Here is an 18935-nt window from a genome sequence, read left to right as displayed (position 1 = left end):
CGACTCCAGATGCAGACAGTGAGTACAATCTGCTTGTACCTAGCGGATGAGGTGGTGATCCATGTGCTTAGCAAGACTTCCTCGATGATGCTATGGTCGAAGCTCGAGGAGTTGTACATGGTAAAGTCTCTCACCAACACCATCTTCCTCTGGAGACAGTTCTATCAGCTGCGGATGATTGAGGAACAGAGCATGCAGGAGCGTCTCAGCTACTTTCAGAAGATCCTCACCGACCTCCTTAGCATTAGTGAGAAAGTTGAGAAGAAAATCAAGGTGCTGGTCTTGCTAGCATCGCTTCCCCCTTCGTATGAATCCTTGGTAACTACTCTTCTAGTAGAGAAGAGCACCATCAAAATGGATGAGGTCACCGCAGTGATTCTCCAGAATGAAGCTCTCGGGAGAGAGAATCTAGCTTCAAACTCAGGTAGCGGTAGCTCAGGTTTGATGTTTTTTGGAAGAGCAGGAGGGGGCAGACAAAGCAACAGGAGATCACGACGAGGGTGATTCAAGTCCAGGATGAGAGACTTGAGCAAGACTAGATGTTACTAGTGTGATAAGTTGGGATATTTAGCAAGAGATTGCCCTCAATTCAAGGATCAAACGAGAGCTACTACAGCGATGGCCAGTAGCGAGTCAGAGGATGATGTCCTAAAGTTATCTGATGAGGTATCTACTTCTTTCCAGTAGTGGATTTTAGATTCTGCATGCATCTATCATGTATATTCCAGAGAGGAGCAGTTTGACTCCCTAGAGAATAGTGAAGGCACTGTTTATCTACTGGATGGATCGAGCTGTGCGATCAAAGGCATTAGGATAGTCAGCTGGAGGACACATAATGGTGCAATGAGAAGATTGGGAGAGGTCCGATATATACCTGATTTCAGGCAGAATCTTATCTCATTAAGCAGACTGGATTCGAAAGGCTACAGGACGGTAGCTGATGAAGGAATCCTAAAGGTATTACATGATGGTAGCTGATGAAGACATTACTGTCTGACGGAAAGTCCAATGCGAGGTAGAGCTACAGGAGCCAGGAAGAGCCCAGAGCGAGGTGGAGCTCCAGGTGAAGATGAATCGGACACTAGATGGGAGATTTGGGAGGACGAGAGACGATGTCGCAAGGTGATATTTCTATTGCCATAGGATGATACCCCGAGCAGGTCTTTGATCAGAGTGGACACAGCCCATGACGAAGGTGGGATCAAGCGACCTGACTCCACTCTCATGATTGCCCATCCATGAGACAGCAGGCATGCCCCAGGATGTGGGGGTGAGATGAATCATAGGCTCTTAAAGACAGATGGAGGTCGAATATCGAGTCGAAATAGAGATTGTTAAAAAATATGCCTCAAGATTCGATCCATATTGAGCCCACAGCGAGGTTCAGGACAACAAACGGAGTCCAATGAGCCTAAGAACAGCCCAAACAGAGTTTAAACAGAAAAAATACATGTGAAAGAAGGTTCAAAGCGGTGGCATGGCGCACGAGGCGGCGGTGGACCGACGGCGACTAACGGTGGTGTAGCCGGGCCCGACGGAGATGCACGCACGATGCACACAGCCCAGCACACGGGTGGGTCCAGCATGGGTGTGCATGCAGGCCAGCCCAGCATGCACGGGCGCTCAGGCTCAGTGCTCCTGTGCGGTCCACCATGGACCGTAGGGCACTGGCGGTCCATGGAGGTCGCGTGGACCGAACATGCGGTCCACGCACGATTCAGATGATTTTTTTGCACGATCTGGTGGTTCAGATCATAACCGATCACAATCGGATGGCTGAAGATGAATTCGGACTTGATTAGGTGATCGATGGCCCTGATGTGCATGATCGGACGGTTCTGATGCGAGCCGGTCATGATCGAACGGCCACGGATGATTCTAGGCTTGATTGGAACTCTGTTTCCTAGAGTATTTTAGAATTTTTGGAGTCTATAAAACTCCGATTGACGAGCCGTCAGTTACGTTGGAGAGCTGGTGACGTCTTGGATGTGCAAAAAAAAGCTTCAAGAGAGGTTTTAGAGAGCTTTTATAAGAGTTTTGAAACTTTTTGTTGAGAGACTCTAGTACAAGGGTTAAATGGTGAGTTTCTCTTGTATTGATTTTATTTTATTCTCTCATAGTGAAGCTTGCATACCCCATAGAGGTAGATTTGAGGCCAATCCACGTATTTGTATTATGTTTTTTATTTTATCTTTTTTTTTCTGCTGCATCGTGTGATATCAAATCTTGCACAACATGATCTTGGTATTAATGATCAGATTCATGATCTTGCTACTATTCTTCGGACTGATTTTTGTAGGATTTGTTTTGCACGGTGATGATGCTAATGCAAGGTGACATATCCCTATTTCGGGGTTTTACTATAACTACTTGAGGCCAGGAGTATGCCACGTTGAAATATTGGATGATATAGTTGGGTTTGCAGTCCAGCAGTAGCTCTAAGGTTATTTTTTGGATCGGCTATTTTGCTATTTTATTTGTATGTCTTTTGGAGTGTTTTCAAATAAATTACAAGTGTTGAGTATGGCTTGAATTTGACGTGGCTCGTGATAGAAATTCGATATATTTTAAATTTTAGTTAGTCTATTTACATATTTTTGATATTTTGATATTATTTTAAAATTTAATGACTATATATATATATATATATATCATAATTATATTTTTTATTATTTAAAGATCATCTTTTGTTATTTAAACTATCACATATTTTTTATACTTAATTTTTTTGACGTAGTAAATTTTTTTTTATTTTCATTCGTGAACATAAATCAAAAAACAAATTATATAATATATTATATTTTATAAATTTATATATAATTATTTATTATTATTTTAAATTTTATAATAATTAATAGATAATACTGCAACACAAGCACCTATATTGGGTTTGGAGCAAATCATGTTGAGAGGATCATTTGTTGGGTATGGTGATGGTGCAAGCTGGCGGTCACTCTATATCATCATGGCATTGAACAAGTACTTGATGCAGCTTTAGCTCTTCCATATATCAAAAAAAAAAAATTGCTACTATGTGAATTGGAATTTATCCCATACCACAGTACCCCCAACCACGCGGATCCTATATGTGTTATTTAAACCTGAATATTTCAAGCATGCAGCCTTCTCATTATTTAATTTTAACTAATAAATATTATAAAGAGTAATATTTGTTCTTACAAGGACGCAACACCAACCCTCCACTAAAGCCTGGTTCAATGGAGAGGGTGTGTTCATGGGTATACTTATGCGTGAAATTAGTGTAGGTGTGAACAATTACAGACCGGGCTATACCGTCTTTTCATGCTGCCTGTCTCAAAAGACACATGATTACGTTCGAACTGTTTGTTCGACAGACTCTGAGCGGTGCTGGGCCCCATGAGCCATCCCTTCGCAGGCCCTCCGACGTCCTGGTTGCTCACAAGAAGGTCTATTTTTTCTATCCAAAACTCGGACTTGTTAAAGCTTTTATACATATTTCAGGTGATATCAAGAAAGTTGAGAATAAAAAAATATTAAATTTTTTATATATTTATTTATTTAATTTTTTAAATTTTAAAAATTTAAAAATTTAATATTTAATTCTTCTGATTTGTGAATTGTTTTGACGTAGTCTTTAAATATGTCTTCTGTATGTTTCTCATCGAAAATTTAATGTAGATTGGTAAAGATGTGCAAGAAAATCGATCAAACCACAAAATCGATTCGAACAGCTATTTTTGGTTTAGTTTGCAATGATTTTTTTTAGATTCGGATTGGTTTTAGTTTCGATTTTGAAAGACTCAATTCAAATCGAACCAATCCATTGGGATGTGTGTGTCTATATATATATATATATATAGTTAAGTCGGATAAGGTCAACTAAATTTGAACTCATATCCAATCCAATCAAAATCAGATAATGTAGGTCTTATATTGATGATCCAAATCATTAGATGTGATCTAGTACTTTAAAACTATTTATACATAAAAAATTATATAATTTGAAAACTCTTAGTTTACGTATCAAATGATTAAAAAATACATCTAATTTGATTTTATTTAGACTATTCGATTTTTGACTACTGATGCATAAGCTCGGGATCTTCAAATCATATGATTTTTTATATATAAGTAGTTTTGAGATAGTAGATCACATCCAATAGATCGGATCATCGATGTAGAACTCCCATTATAGAGTTTTAATTCGATCAGATCTGAGTTCAAATTTGATTGATCTTATTCTAATCTAACTATATATATATATATATATATATATATATTATATATATAATATATATATATATATATATATATAAAAATATATATATATATTATATATATATATATATATATATATATATACATACACATGAATCCCCACAGATTCACTTATATTTTTTTTTATCCCAATCGATTTATTGCTTCTATGTTTAAACCATCTAATAAATCTTTCATTTAGCTCATCGAATGAGCTGTCAATTTTGTATGGTTAGAAAAAATCGAAATGGATAATAGCTTATTTAATACATTCGATAACTGTCTATTTAGTATAAGTCCAATAGCCCACAATTCAATAAATCAAATTGAATCAAATCGATTCAAATTGATTTAGTTTAAAATTTTATAATAGTAAATCAATCCGAACTGACCCATGTACATGCTTGGTTATTAGCAACCATCCATCTATATTTTTAAATTTTAAAGCCACATCAACCTTGATTTCAGCCATCTAAATAAGGTTAGGCCATATGCATATTGGAGATTGCCATATGGGATTTCAAATGAGAAAGATGCTAAAAACTTATCTCAGGATTACATTAGAAGGATTAGCTATTAGATTTTTTGAACTTAAGAAATCTTTTTAAAGAAAGATGGACAATAAAAAAGTGCGAGGCTCCTCCCACAGACGTAACACTCTCCTTTTCCTTGAGAGAACTGTCATGAGATCATGGCCATAATGATTATATCTACAACCTCTGCATGCAGATTTGTGATGCAATTTGCTTTTCTTCTTATGCCAATAACAAAGGCTAGTCCTCGCCCATATGTAACTTCACTATTTCCGGAAAAGAAAATATCCCACACTGTATGTAGAACAATCACGTACATGGTCCTGGCTTAGGGCAGATCATGCCCTACACAACATTGTCATTCACTGCCCTCATCTTCGTGATTGGCCCACAGGAGAGAGATGAGATGACTGACATGATGCACGGTTGTATTGGTGCAATGCAGCTTAAGTTATAATCTCCTTACGTACGGCCGCTAGGTATGATTCTTACGTACAACTATCAAAAATATTATATTTTTTAATTGGCATACATATGATTGGACATTTTTTTATAATATTTTAAAAATAGCAGGCTATGTAGCTATAAGACGGCCATGATCGGATCAAGGGACAAACTTTATCTCATTTCCATGCGGACCCAGAGCAGCGTTATGATGGATATTTAGAAATGTTATGCGTTCTTGCATTATTTTATTCACATAATACTCTTATTTTATTTTATTTTATTTTCCTTTTTTTTTTTGTCTCTATTCCCAATGAGGTGCAACCTGGTCCCCATTTAGAGGAAGCAGCCGTCATGTCGAACGTCCACATACAAAACCATATGCAATCTCAGGTTGGTAAATGGTTGGATTGGGTTAAGTTAGATTAGAATGGATTAATTTCAACCAGGGAAATTCTTTGTACACCGTCTACCACGTAAAAAATTCAATGTAGAGTATATCATTTAATCTGAATAGACCACATAGCAATAATTTTTTTTATATATTTAATATACATAATTTTATTTTTTCGTTTAAAATTTTGAATGATGAAAATACCTCTTTTTTCTTAAAAAATTATGGCATTCTGTATTGATATTATAAGTTAAAATTATAACTTCCAGCATATGATGTCATAATTTTTTCATAAAATGTCATAAAGAAAAAAAGATATTTTTATCATTAAAAAATTTATAAAATTTTTATGTGACAAAAATATTCCTACCAAAATTATGATATCCTACAAAAAAATTATGATATTGTATGCAGGAAGTCATGATTTTAATATAGGATGTCATAATATTGATATAGGATGTTATAATATTTACACAGAATGTCATAATTTTTTCAAAAGAGAAGAGCAATTCAAAATTTTAAACGAAAAAATAGACTGCATGCATTAAATACACTATTAAATGTATGTTGAAAAATGATGACCACATGCTTTAACATGACTGGATAGTGTATTCTATATTATTTTTATTATACTGCACGCGGTGCACAAAAAATTTCTTTTTCAAGTATCCAACTAATATGTTAGACAGATTAGCTGATGAGTTGGATTAGTATGGATTAACGTTTAGTATCTGGCTAATGATTAATTAATTTAAAACTGGCCTTTTTACCGGTCTAAGCATAAACCATATAATTCTAGGGCTATACTCTAGGCTTTTACATCTAGACTGTTTATTGTATAGTTTCAAACTGTTTTGTTTTACATTTTTGGGTTTTGTTTTTTTGTTTTTTTGAAATACTCCATTTTCCTAGTATATGACAACGAATTCAGTTTTAGACTTTATTTTAAGCGTTGGGCTGCCATTGAAACTAAGTTGTAGGCATTTAAGAAATAAAAGCAAAATCACATAATTTATTTAACAGATGAAAGTTGCAACACTTGGCCCAAAATCTTTCCACAAAAGAGTGTGCACACCTAGTTTTTGATGGATTGACAAAAGGTTCATTTGGTGACTTATAGCAAAAACATCTAATTTTAGCTTTGGGGATTCCAAGAGAAATATTCTTTACAACAATTTAACATAAATAATTTTTATAAAATTTTAAATTCTATTTCATAAAATCAGCTATCAAAAATTATTGTTAACCATCGAGAAGAAATAATCATTCATCACACCAATCCCTATGTTTCCTTCTTCCGGACTTCTATTCACCATGCATTTGTCTCAATGATTGATCCGTATGGTACATGGGTCACGTTGGTATATATGGTGTAGAGCAGAATGGAAGGTGGGTGATGAATCCTTGGCCTCCACAAGAATGGTGAATATAAATCAGGGAGGTTTCGGTAATTTTAGAGTTCGACCGTTGGGCCCGGGTGGTTCAAATAGCCGGCGAGGAGGGAGGGACGGAGTCGGACAACTAGAAAGGAGAGCCGTTCGACTTCAACCCTCTCCCTCTCGCTCGCTCTCTTCTTCACAGTAAAAGAAAGAGCCGAAGGAGACGACGACAAACCGAAACGATCATTCGAACGCGAATTCCCAAATCCCTACAGATCAATCCTCCCATTCGTAAGCTTTAATCTGATCTCTTTTTTTTTCTCCCTTCCTTTTCTTACGCCGATCTCTTCTCTAATTGAGCAATGGCGTTTTCTTTCTTTTTTTTTTTTTTTTAAATGCTTTGCTCGGTGAAAAAGGGCGAATTTTGGGTCTTTTCCTCGTCGCAGGTGGAAGGAATCCGATGTTGCCGTTGAAGATCTTCGACGAAAGACTCGATCGGCGCGGACGCGGGATTTCGAGTTCGAAGCTGCTTCTTGATTTCGGATTCCTGGGTGGATTTCTGGCATAGATTGCACCCAAACAACGGTTGGATTCTTGGGTTTTCGCAAGCGAAATTTGAGCAGAAATGGAAGGAAGGGAGTTCGGGCGGAGCATGACGCTCTCCGATCAGCTTGCAGTCGAGGATTCGCCCAATCCTCCGACGGCGCTGACCGGCATCGCCAACAAGCGTGAGGCCTTCGCCGCCGGGAGCGGCAGCCAGCGGACTTTGATGGACATCATCAAGGAGGAACCTGACGCCAGCGGGGGCGCCGGTGCCGGCATGAAATGGAAGTCGTTGAAGGAGCGCCTCCGCCTCCGCCGCGCCGGCTTCCGCGCCGCTTCCGCACACCCCTGCCCCATCTCTGACCCCGAAGTCGACGTCTCCGTCCGCCCCAACCCCGCCCCCCACGCCCTCGGCCGCTCAATCTCCCGCTCCGTCTCCGTCCGGAAGACTGAGATCCCCTTCCGGGGTTCTGCCTCACGCCGCGGAGCCATGGTCTCCGAATACAAAACCCCCGTCGCCGCCCGGGGGACAGAGGAGGAGGAAGAGGACGAGTCGGACCCTCTGGCGAGCGGCAGCGGCGGTGGAGGTGCAGAAGAGAGGGAGGGGTGTGAGGGATCCAACAGGAGCGGCGCAGGCGAGGAGTCGGTGGCGCCGGCGGAGGAGGAGCAACCGGTGAGGATTTCTTTGATGGCGCTGCTGGAGCAGACGGACAGGTGGGGTGGGGAGGGGGAGGCGGCGGCGGAGGAGGAGGAGGAGGAGGAGGTGGCGGAGGACGATGACGATGACGACGGGGAGGGGGACAGCGGCGGGATGTACTACGTGTGCTGCGTGTGCATGGTGAGGCACAAAGGTGCCGCCTTTATTCCCTGCGGCCACACCTTCTGCCGGCTGTGCTCGCGGGAGCTCTGGGTGAGCCGAGGCAACTGCCCCCTCTGCAACGGCTTCATCCTCGAGATCCTCGACATCTTCTAGCCCTCTCCATTCACCATTGCCCCCTGCCACCATCCCCCATTGGGTAATCTTCTTCTTCTTCCTCCTCCAACCTCGTTAATTATTGTACAAGAAAATTATTTTTGGTGATGGAGCTTTCTGTCTAATTTCATGTGTTCTTTTTGTGTTCTTGAGGTCAGGTTTGGTGATATTAATATTGGGCTGATGGTAATAATGTAATTGCAATTAATGTTGTATAATCACTACAATGTATAAGAGGTTTGATGAGGACATTTGCTTGTTGGATGGTGAGACATTGTTTTTGCTGCTGGATGTGCCATAGAGCTGCAGATAGTTTTAGTGATGATCCCTTCTTTCATTATTTCTTTTATATTACTGCGCTTATTTGGTGGTTTCAGAACCTAATTATTGTAGGATTAGTGTTCTATGATATGCATTAGGATTTTATTGCTTTTTCCCTGCCTACTATTCCTGTTTAGGTTATCAACTAAGTGTATCCCTGATTTCTCTTTAACAAACCTTGTCCATTATTAGAATGTGCATAAGTTTTCCTCTTTTTTATTAGCTTCTCAAATAAAGGGTATAGGTAATGTTGATTATAAAGTAATGTCTATGTCAATCAGGATTTATGAACTGAGTCCATGTCAGTTGGGACAAGGCTCAGTGGTTTTGGTTATAGCTATCATATTGAAGGTTGTCATGTGGTGGGTGTATTGGACATCACTTCTTTAAGTGAATGGTTAGGGTTGTTGATGCTGCTTGGAGAGGTTGCCAACTGTCTCAATCAAATGTTGCGAAGCAAATTAAATTTTCCTAATGGCCATCTATAGATATATCCCTTGTTCTACTACATGGAGGAGGACTTACAGAACAGTTTGATATGCTGGCAATTAGCCTCAAACACTAGAGTTTGTACATAAAAATATTGCAGAGTCACAGAAAGTAGATTTGGACCACTCATATCCCTTGGGACTAAATTATCCAAAAATGCCAACATATCTGTCTCCAGTTTGTCGCTTTCAGCTTTTTCAAGTAGAGACCTAGTGGTTTGGACCATGCCAAAAAGAAATTTAGCTGATAGTGTTTGGGATTTGGTTGTTTGCATCATGAGTGGTGGAGAAGGGACTGTTCTCAAACTGTTCTCAAACCATAAATTTAGCTGATAGGGATGCATGTGATGCTGTTCCCAAAAGAAGGTTTTGGGCTACTTCAGCGCACCCTTTTGTCAACTGTTTGATAGCGTGGCATTTATTCCACTCAGATATTGGCCATTGCAGAACCAGAAAGAGTTCAGAAATTTATGGTTCCCACTTCCCATTCCAGTGGTTCAACAAACACTAACTGGATTTTATTCTATGGTGACGGACGATGAGTGTGGATAACAAGACATATGTATGTGGTGTGAAGCACTTCAAAACTACAGTCTACAGGCTGTAGTTATAATCTTTTAGCAAAGTCCAAAACTGTCGGTGGTGCATGGCTTCGTGCGAGATTCTTCCATCTGCTGAAGAATAATGCGGAGATTCGTGTAGTTTCTTTGTTGACTGATGGTCGGATTGTGCTGTTTGTTGCCATTAGACCGTCTCGCACGTTGATTCTAATAGATGGAAAGGAACATCTTTACCAAAAAAAAAAAAAAAAAAAGAAGGTAAGGAACAGTTAAAAATGTTACCGATCATAGCTTTTTTTTTTTTTTTAATGTATCTTTTGTTTTCCCTAATGGTTGGCATCGTCGCAAGGTCAAAGATCCCAGGGCCGTCATCAGATCCATGTGTTCCCATCCATATTTGTTCCATGTAGAGAGGAGAAAAAATATTAGAATAGCAGAGCTATGGAGCGAGGACGACGGAGGTGCAAAAAAACAAACTTCCTTCCTGTGCATCCAAGCTTCAATGACGATTTTAATCCAATACATAAAAAAAAAAAGAAAACATTCGTTGAGGAGCTTTCCCGGTTCTATCTCTTTCTGACATCGGCCTCAATTTTTTTTCTTTTTTTTTTCTTTTTTTTTTTTTTTTTTTTTTTCTGAATACCAAAGATATCAGTCCGACTTCCAACAGATCAATTTTTTTGATACTTTTTCTCCCACTTTTAACAGCACGAAGAAGTTACTTGACGATTTTAGTCCTAACATGAATAGTTTGGATCTTGTCTTCAAGCTGGAATTGAGCCGAATCAAATCTTTGTATAAGATTGCTGTGTCGTGTGCCAATTAAAAAAAAAATAAAAAATTAGTTAAATTATTTATTCGGTCAATAATTATTTAAAAAAAATTAAAAATTTAATATAAAGGGAAAAAAAAACTCCGATTTGGATCTAGCTATTCCATGCTTGATACAAGAGGAAAGATCAAGGGGGAAGGTAAAAATCTTGACTCCTGTGGCACCAATCCAAAAGAGAGGAAAGATTTCGGTAAAGATAAGCATGTAGCTCGCTGAAATCAAACAACGCTAATGTGGAGATGATGGTGGCCACGTCACCGTAGCTTCATCATCCGATACCAAGCATTTAAAGGACAGATTGTCGTTTGTTCACCAATTGGTTGTACAAAATCTATTATAATTGTAGGTCTGCAGTGAAAATTTATGGAAAACACTTACAGTATAGCCAATATGGTAAAATGATCAACTTCTAATGCCATGCAAAATTATAATATCTATTTTTTTTCTTTTTGTCCCAAGGAAAATATCTTTCATTGTGTTAATTTTAGATAACAATTATTTATCAATTTTTGCAAAGGTACAAATTAAATATAATGATTGATTATGATATAGGTACTACAACCTTTGTGGTGTTCAATAAGTCTCAACAAATAATTGATATTCTAATGATTAATCTCGCAATGGATATAAAATCTGACGAATTCACTCTTCTTTGTTATGAGAAACAACATAATTTATATATATATTTCAAGTCAATTTGGATCATATAACTTTAATCTAAATGTTGTTAGAATCGAATAGACAAATTTTTTTATGAAGTTGAATTACGGTAGTAATTTACCTCGAAGCGCAGATGTTAGATCTTATTCGTCACACATCACCAAAAAAATAATTGTCTCAACTTATAAAAACATGTCCAAACCAAGATTTTCGTAGAGAAACTCCTATAAAATGGCAATGCCTTAGGTCGAATAATATACATGGATTATTAGTCTTTTACATTTCAATAATTTTTTTCCTATTTATTTTGGGTTTCGTTTAGTACATCGGACAATCTTGAAAGATAATGTAGATTGCTTTTAAGATAGATTGCCATCATTAAATTATCATACTGTTGATTACAGTATTTGGTATATGTAGATAATGTTGCAGTAAAATTATTGGATATCTTGATTGATATATTTGATATGATAATCAAATTATTTATAATATAAAATTAAAATTTTAAAATATTTTTAATAATTTTATCTCGATATTTTTTTTTTTTTTCTGATAAAATGCAGCAGGAATAGCATGAGTGCGGTGGTGGCACAAAAAAATGCTGAGTGGTGGTGGGTGTGAGGAACCATGGGTATGAGGACAGGGGAAATGGAAATCCACAACTGCTATCGCTTCTTCCGAGAAGAGGAAGACGTATATCTTCTGTGTGGACCACTGGTCTAAGTTGTCCATTTTCCCCACCCATTTCCACTGGTATGCCTCCCTAGCATTCGTTGGTGGCGGCGACCCTCTCCCACTCCACATCTGTGACACCATCTTCAACAGCTTCTCCGCTTCCCTTCACCTTGATCGCACTGCCGAACTCACCCACCACCCGACCGTACCTCGCCATCTTCAAGGACTGCCTCCGTCACCTCCACACGAGCTGCTCCCCCAAGTCCCTTGGACTCCGCACCCAGGTCGGCCTCTAGTCCAACTCCGACCACGGCTTCGATGTCATCATTGGCGTCCTCGACAAAGGCATCTGGCACAAGTGCTAGAGCTTCTCCGACTGCAACTTTGGCCGCATCCCCTCCCACTGATGTGGCGCCTGGGAGACCGAACCTAGCTTCCCTGCCTTCCTTGCAACCGTAAGCTCGTCGGCGCCTGCTCCTCCTCCAAAGGCCATGACTCCAACACTGTTGTCGATGGGCTGGCATCAATGGGACCATCGAGTTTCGCTCTCCCAATGATGCCGATGGCCATGGAACACCACTTCGACTACCATCGGCCACCATGCCATCCGCACCAGCGAACGCTCGGATCATGGCTTATAAAGTCTGCTGGAAGGGTGATGGCTGCTTCGACTCAGACATCCTCATCGGCTTCGATCACACCATCACAGATGGCATTGATATCATCTCCGTCTCCATCCATGGAGGAGCTGTGGGCAGGGGCCACGTGTGGAGGAGCTTGTTGGAGATGTATAACAAAACACAACAATGTAGGCTTAAAATAAAAGCGATATTTGCTCCCTCTCCTCTTGAGATTGCTATGGGATTAATGCAAATAGCTTTGGTGGATACGATAAATCTTAAGAATTTCTGCACTAAACAAATAGTGAAGAAATTCTATTAGGAAAGCAAAAAAAAAAACTTGGTCTTTTGAGGATGAAGTTTGGACAAGAGTTGTAAGAAAAAATAAAAATAAAAGTTCTGATCCATAATTTTTAGATTTTAGAATATATCTATAGTCCTTGATAGTTATAAATCATGAAAAAACACAACCGACACTGACACAACTGACATTTTTTCAAATTTGAAAAAGACACATATCCATAAAATAAGCCTACGTAATAGACTAAAATTTTCATGCAGTTAAACACAAATTCAAAAGATCCAAACTTTCACATATTTTATATTTGAATATTTTCTAAAATCCTCCACTTGTTCAAATATAAAATAAAAAAAAAATAAAAGATCAAATTATATTTATACATAAAGTAATGTATCTTTCGATTTGAACATTACCTTAGTATAATGTCATAAGATGAAATTGAAATTCCATGTAGCATAAGCTTTGAACATGTTATTTCTTGTGAAAACATTGGTGACAATATACACATAAACATCACATCCTTGCATTTCACCCAAACACTTGCTTAGCACTCTTAGGGCCATGTGCTATCCAAAATTCATGAACATTTATGAGAGTAGCTCCAACTCTCAATTGAAGCGGCACCACTCTGATGTTCATATAGGCAAAGTTCTTCCAGTGTCTTTATCACATTTGAGACACTTGTTCCCGAAACTGAACCTCATTAAGATTATTAAAATTCAACCTTCTCATTTGTGACAACCAATACTTGCTTCACATTTTTATTCAGTTAATTTAAGTACTGAAAACATCCACATATCAATGACTTGTTGTTATCCTTTGAATCCAAAACTACTCATTTCACAGTGCTAGGTAGGATTGCCATCATTGATGGATTTAATTAAAAAATTTTAATCCAATCAAACTTGAAGTCGTTTTCACCAAATCTCTTATAAGAGGTTTAGTGAATGGACCAGCCAAATTCCTATTCGACTTTACAAATGTGAAAGATATAATTCCATCTTTAATTAACTTTCTCATATAATCATGTCGAAGACTTATGTGTCTCGACTTTCCATTATATATATTACTATACGCTCGTACTAGAATAGCTTGACTATCATAGTGATTTGAAATCGAACTCACACTCATTGAAGTCAATAAAATTTCTAAAAGAAAATGTCACGCCCCCGACCCGAGATTGTGAATCGAGGGTCATGGCAACCGCCGCATACTCATAGAAAACTCTTCCCATAAGCATGCAAGGCATCTTATCATGTTATCTTAAAACAACAGCGGAATAATTAGCCAATAATTTAAATCCAAACATAACGACCTAAATTTTTTTTTCTTTAATGTCTCAATAAATTCAACAATGATTCATAGTCCTTACATCAAATTCAATAAGACTTTCAACCGAAAATAAAAGTATAAAAATTCTGCTTCTGATCACTCTTCCATTCATACTTTGTATCATCTTAATTCCTCAACATCTGTAAAAACAGTAAAATAAGAGGTAATGAGCTAGACAGCTCAATAAGCAATGATCACTTTTCAACATATTTCATCAGGCATATAAATAAATAATCATTTATAGAAAATAAGCATATAGAGTTCATTAATTCGAAATCAATTTTCAATTATGCAATATAATTCATGCCAAATTCATTTTTTTTTCGAAAATTCAAGTTTCTTTTAAGATTTCAATTTCTTTTGTTCTTCAATTCTTTTCGTCAACCATGAGCTATGACCATATTTTTCTTGTGGCAGGATCATAATACCGCGTATCTGCTTGCGGTAGGCTACGAATCATCTGGCAGTCATGTCCTTTGGAACCGCTGGTCTCGCTGACAGTTTGTCGCTGGTCTCTCTGACGATATATTGCTGGTCTCACTGGCGACATAAACCCTCAAAACAATCAATTGCCAACGTATATGCCCCCATTGGCGGGGTCCTTTACATAATAAGGTTGTCAATTCATAATGTTTCTTATATCATAATTCTTCATAAATTATATTTCATATTCTAATTTCGATAATAAAATATATAATCATGTAGTATCGAAATCAATCAATATAATGCATCATGAAATCAGTATGTTCAAACATGCTTCATCATAACATTTCAAATAAGATATTTTCATAACAAAATACCATTCATCCAATTCATGCATCTTTCACAAATTATGTCAGAAAAATATATTATAATTTATCGATAAATCTAGAAAAAGTGAAACATTACTTACCTCAAACGCATTCTAATAAATCCACATAATTCTATAAATTTTTTTTTCAAAAATTTTGTTCGTAGATCATATCGCGATATCCCATGATCAAACATCCATAATCCTATACAGAATTAATTTCAATAATTAGAAAGAATATGAATATCATATTTCAACGGTTTAGATTTGGTCCGATCATCTAATTTCATCAAATCAAAATCTAATTAGGATCTAAACGATCCAAAGTTTGACTATCAGATCAAATCGGATAAGAAGTGATAGGACCGAAGTTTCTTCATTGATTTCATAAAATCAAGTGGAGAGAAAAAATCAGAGGAGAGAGAATTCATGAGGTACAATTCGAATTGATCAGGTGACACAATCCAACATTACGATTGGTCCAATATCTCGAGTGGTAAAATTAATATGATCAAATCAAATCATGGCTAGATCGAAATCATGGATGATCAAATTTAAAGATTCATGGTCAGATTAAGGTGGGTGCCAGTACGCTGTCTGACAATCATGGATCAGAGTTCTTCATTAGAATCAGATCAAAACTATTGAAAAAAATTTCTTCATTGACTAACCTTTTTAGAGAGAGAATCAATCAAGAGAGAGAATATTTTAGAGAAAGAAAATTCTAGAGAGAGAAAACTCTAGAGAGAGAAAACTCATCTTGAATTTTTCGGACAATATGATTCAACAAATTCGATCGACCAGATCAAATCATGCTCAGATTATCATATAGATAATTTAATAAAATCATAAAAATAAAATCTAAAAATACCTGATCTGATCAAAGTGGATGTTGGTGTACCGTCTGACGATCACAGATCAAAAATTCATCACTAGGATCATTTAAATTCATCATCATTCTTCTCAAAATTCTAGAAATCTTAAGAGAGAGAAATAATCTAGAGAGAGAATTTTAGAGAGAGAAAATCTAATTTTAGAGAGAAAAAATACTAGTTCAGGCTGAAGGGAGAAAGGAAAGAGAGAGAAACTCTCTTTCTCATATTTTATTATTTATATCATTATTTATTAATTTATTTATTTTATTTTTTCTTTCTTCTTTTCTTTCTTTTTTTTCTTTTTCTTCACGAAAGAGAGAGGAGAGAAAATCCTATTATTATTATTATTATATTATTATTATATTATTTTTCTGCTTCTTTTTCCCTTTTTTTTTCCTTTTTCTTTTCTTTTTCTTTTTCTTTTCCTTCTTTTTCTTTTCTTTTCCTTCTTCTTCTTTTTCTTTTTCTTTCTTCCCGTGGGCTTGTTTTTGACCGAAACAGGGGATCTTTGATCCCCTCATTGGTTGGCCGGCCGGCGCAGCCGGCGGGGATGGTCGCGGCCGAAGGAGAGGTGATCGACGGCAAGAGGAGATCAAACCGGTGGTCGGCGGTGACCACCGGCGACGAAAAAATGGCAAAAAGAAGGTTCTTCCGCAACAAAATCCGGCGACTCCGGTCGCCGGCGAGCGTGCACATCGGCACGGAAAGGAAGGGGGAGAAGAGAGGAAGGGGAGGAAGCTTACCTCCGACCCGGCGAGGCTTTTCCGGAGAAATTGGACGGCACAGGGACGGTCTTCCGCGATGATTTTCGACGATTGCCGCGTTTTGCCCCGGATTCTTTGGTAGGAAGAAGGGAGAAGGGTCTCCCCTTTAAATAGAACCGGAGGAGGAGTTTGACTCCTCTCCGGTGAGGTTTCCGACTCCGATTAGGAGCCGGTCGAGAGAAGAAGACTCCCTACGGGAGTCTTCATCATTTTTTTTTTGGGCTTTGTTACATGGGCTGGGATTTGTTATCGGGCCGGGCCATCACATTCTTCCCCTCTAAAAAAAATTTCATCCTCAAAATTTTTCTTGCTTGAGTCTTCATAGTTTCTTACTGGAATCTCATCCTCAAAATATTTTAATATTCTAATTCTTGATATAAATTTATTCTTAAATCATTTCATAAGAAAAAGTCGGTACATCAAATATCTATCTGAAACAGAACCATTCATTTTCTTATTTATCAAGATCAATATCTCAAAGATTTTCAATATTTCAAGATTTCAAAATTATGATCTCATTTTCTATAAAAATTAATGTTCAATATCTCATGACTCAAATTAAAATCAAATCTATCTCTTGTGAATAGAAGAAGGTAAATATCTCTATTCTTGTATAAGAACTTCATTCATCATTATTTATTTATTTATTTATTTATTTCAAAATATTAATCACTCTTAATTTCAATCCATCATAAGATAGGCAATCATACTTCTATGAATCATATGATGACATCCCAATCAATCAAAATTCAAAAATATTTTCTCTTATTTGTACTTTCAAAGGTTGAAGATTTATTATTTCGATCTCATTCTCGAACTTTTGGTATTTTAATTCTCGATACAACTTCATCATTAAGTCATTTCATAAAGATCAATATCATCATTATTGATTGAATCAATATTACTATTTCTAGTTATCGAAATTTTCTTACTCAAACCCTCAAACTCTTAAATATTCTAATTCTTGAAATAAATTTTATCATTAAGTCATTTCATAATAAAAATTAATAACTCAAAAATTGATCTAAATCAAAACTATATTTTTCTTATAATCGAAATCAATGTCTCTATTCTAAGTAAGTATATCAATTTTCTTTATCTAAACATTAACAACTCTTAATTAATCGATTCATTATCAAATTAAATTATAAATAACTCCAATCCATCTTTTGTAGAATAATCGTCAATATCAATAGATAACCTCAATCTTTTCTATTCAGTCAGAGAAATAATAATGATCAAAAGAGTCCAAACTTTAAATTTTATTATACCCTACAGACAATTATTTGAGTATAATAATCTAAGATCGAAATCATTATTCGATAAACAATCTCAAATTCTTCCTAATAAATAGAGAATTATAAAATTTAATTCTAGGATAGAAAAAATTTATCTCTAAATATTCTAAATCTAAAATCAAAAATCAATGGTCCATTCATCCTAGAATTAGGATGCTAAATATTTTTGTAGCATAGTAGGTGGAAGAACTACCTTTAAAAATCATATTAGGATATCTAAAATGATTCAAAATTTTAAAATATTATTCTTTCTAATATCAATAAATTTTTTGTATCAAACCATATCATCTATTATAATTTTTTGACTCAAAGAATCAATATTCCTGACTTACTCAAAGTAATCCAGATTACCATGCTTCCGCTGCGCACTCTGATCTAACAATCAAAATTAATTAGGTTCACCAAAAAAATTTTGATCAAATTATTTCTTTACCTTATAAGTAGAAAAGATCTAAAATTTTAAATTTCAATTGAAGTCAAAGATTAACTTTCGACTCATTCATACTTTTACTGATGTACAATAATCTTGATTAACCCTTGAGTCCAATATCATATTTAAACCATCATATAGATTTACTATAATCAATATGAATCAAATCTTAATTCTCATATCAATTCAATTCGATAATTTTCAAACCAAAAATCTTTATAAGTCAAATCAATGAGAAAATCCTTCGATGCTCCACCAAATTTGGACATAATCAGAATATATAAGAATTTTAAATCATCATTATTTTTTTTTAAAATTTTTATAATCAAGATCTTTAATATCTATCATGTATCTTTTCACAATAATCATACAAGCTTCAAAAATTAAATCTCCATTTAATAGTAGATTCAATTAGGGACCTCGTTAACAAAAACAAAAGAACTCCATATCAATTCCTAAATCCAAAATTTCTAAATTATAAATT

At 36.4% G+C, this 18935-nt stretch overlaps 1 protein-coding gene across 3 annotated transcripts; it reads left to right on the top strand.

Annotated features, from left to right (window-relative positions):
- The first annotated feature begins 7020 nt into the window (after positions 1-7020).
- On the top strand, positions 7021-8779 carry LOC105049647 (uncharacterized). Of its 3 annotated transcripts, XM_010929369.4 has the most exons (3): positions 7021-7280; positions 7406-8548; positions 8664-8779. In XM_010929369.4, the coding sequence occupies exon 2, from the start codon at positions 7615-7617 to the stop codon at positions 8503-8505; it is 891 nt and encodes a 296-aa protein (XP_010927671.1). In that variant the 5' UTR covers positions 7021-7280; positions 7406-7614; the 3' UTR covers positions 8506-8548; positions 8664-8779. The 3 variants fall into 3 exon arrangements, with proteins under 3 accessions (XP_010927671.1, XP_010927670.1, XP_010927669.1); XM_010929368.4 differs by having other exon boundaries at positions 7030-7280; positions 7436-8779; XM_010929367.4 differs by having other exon boundaries at positions 7031-7280; positions 7406-8779.
- Positions 8780-18935: the final 10156 nt, after the last annotated feature.

The sequence above is a fragment of the Elaeis guineensis genome, chromosome 8 (assembly GCF_000442705.2).
Source record: "Elaeis guineensis isolate ETL-2024a chromosome 8, EG11, whole genome shotgun sequence".
Classification (NCBI taxonomy): domain Eukaryota; kingdom Viridiplantae; phylum Streptophyta; class Magnoliopsida; order Arecales; family Arecaceae; genus Elaeis; species Elaeis guineensis.
This window is presented reverse-complemented; position numbering and strand designations above follow the sequence as displayed.

Excerpts from the sequence above, each read along its gene's own strand:
- LOC105049647 (XM_010929369.4), top strand. The coding sequence starts at position 7,615 with ATGGAAGGAAGGGAGTTCGGGCGGAGCATGACGCTCTCCGATCAGCTT.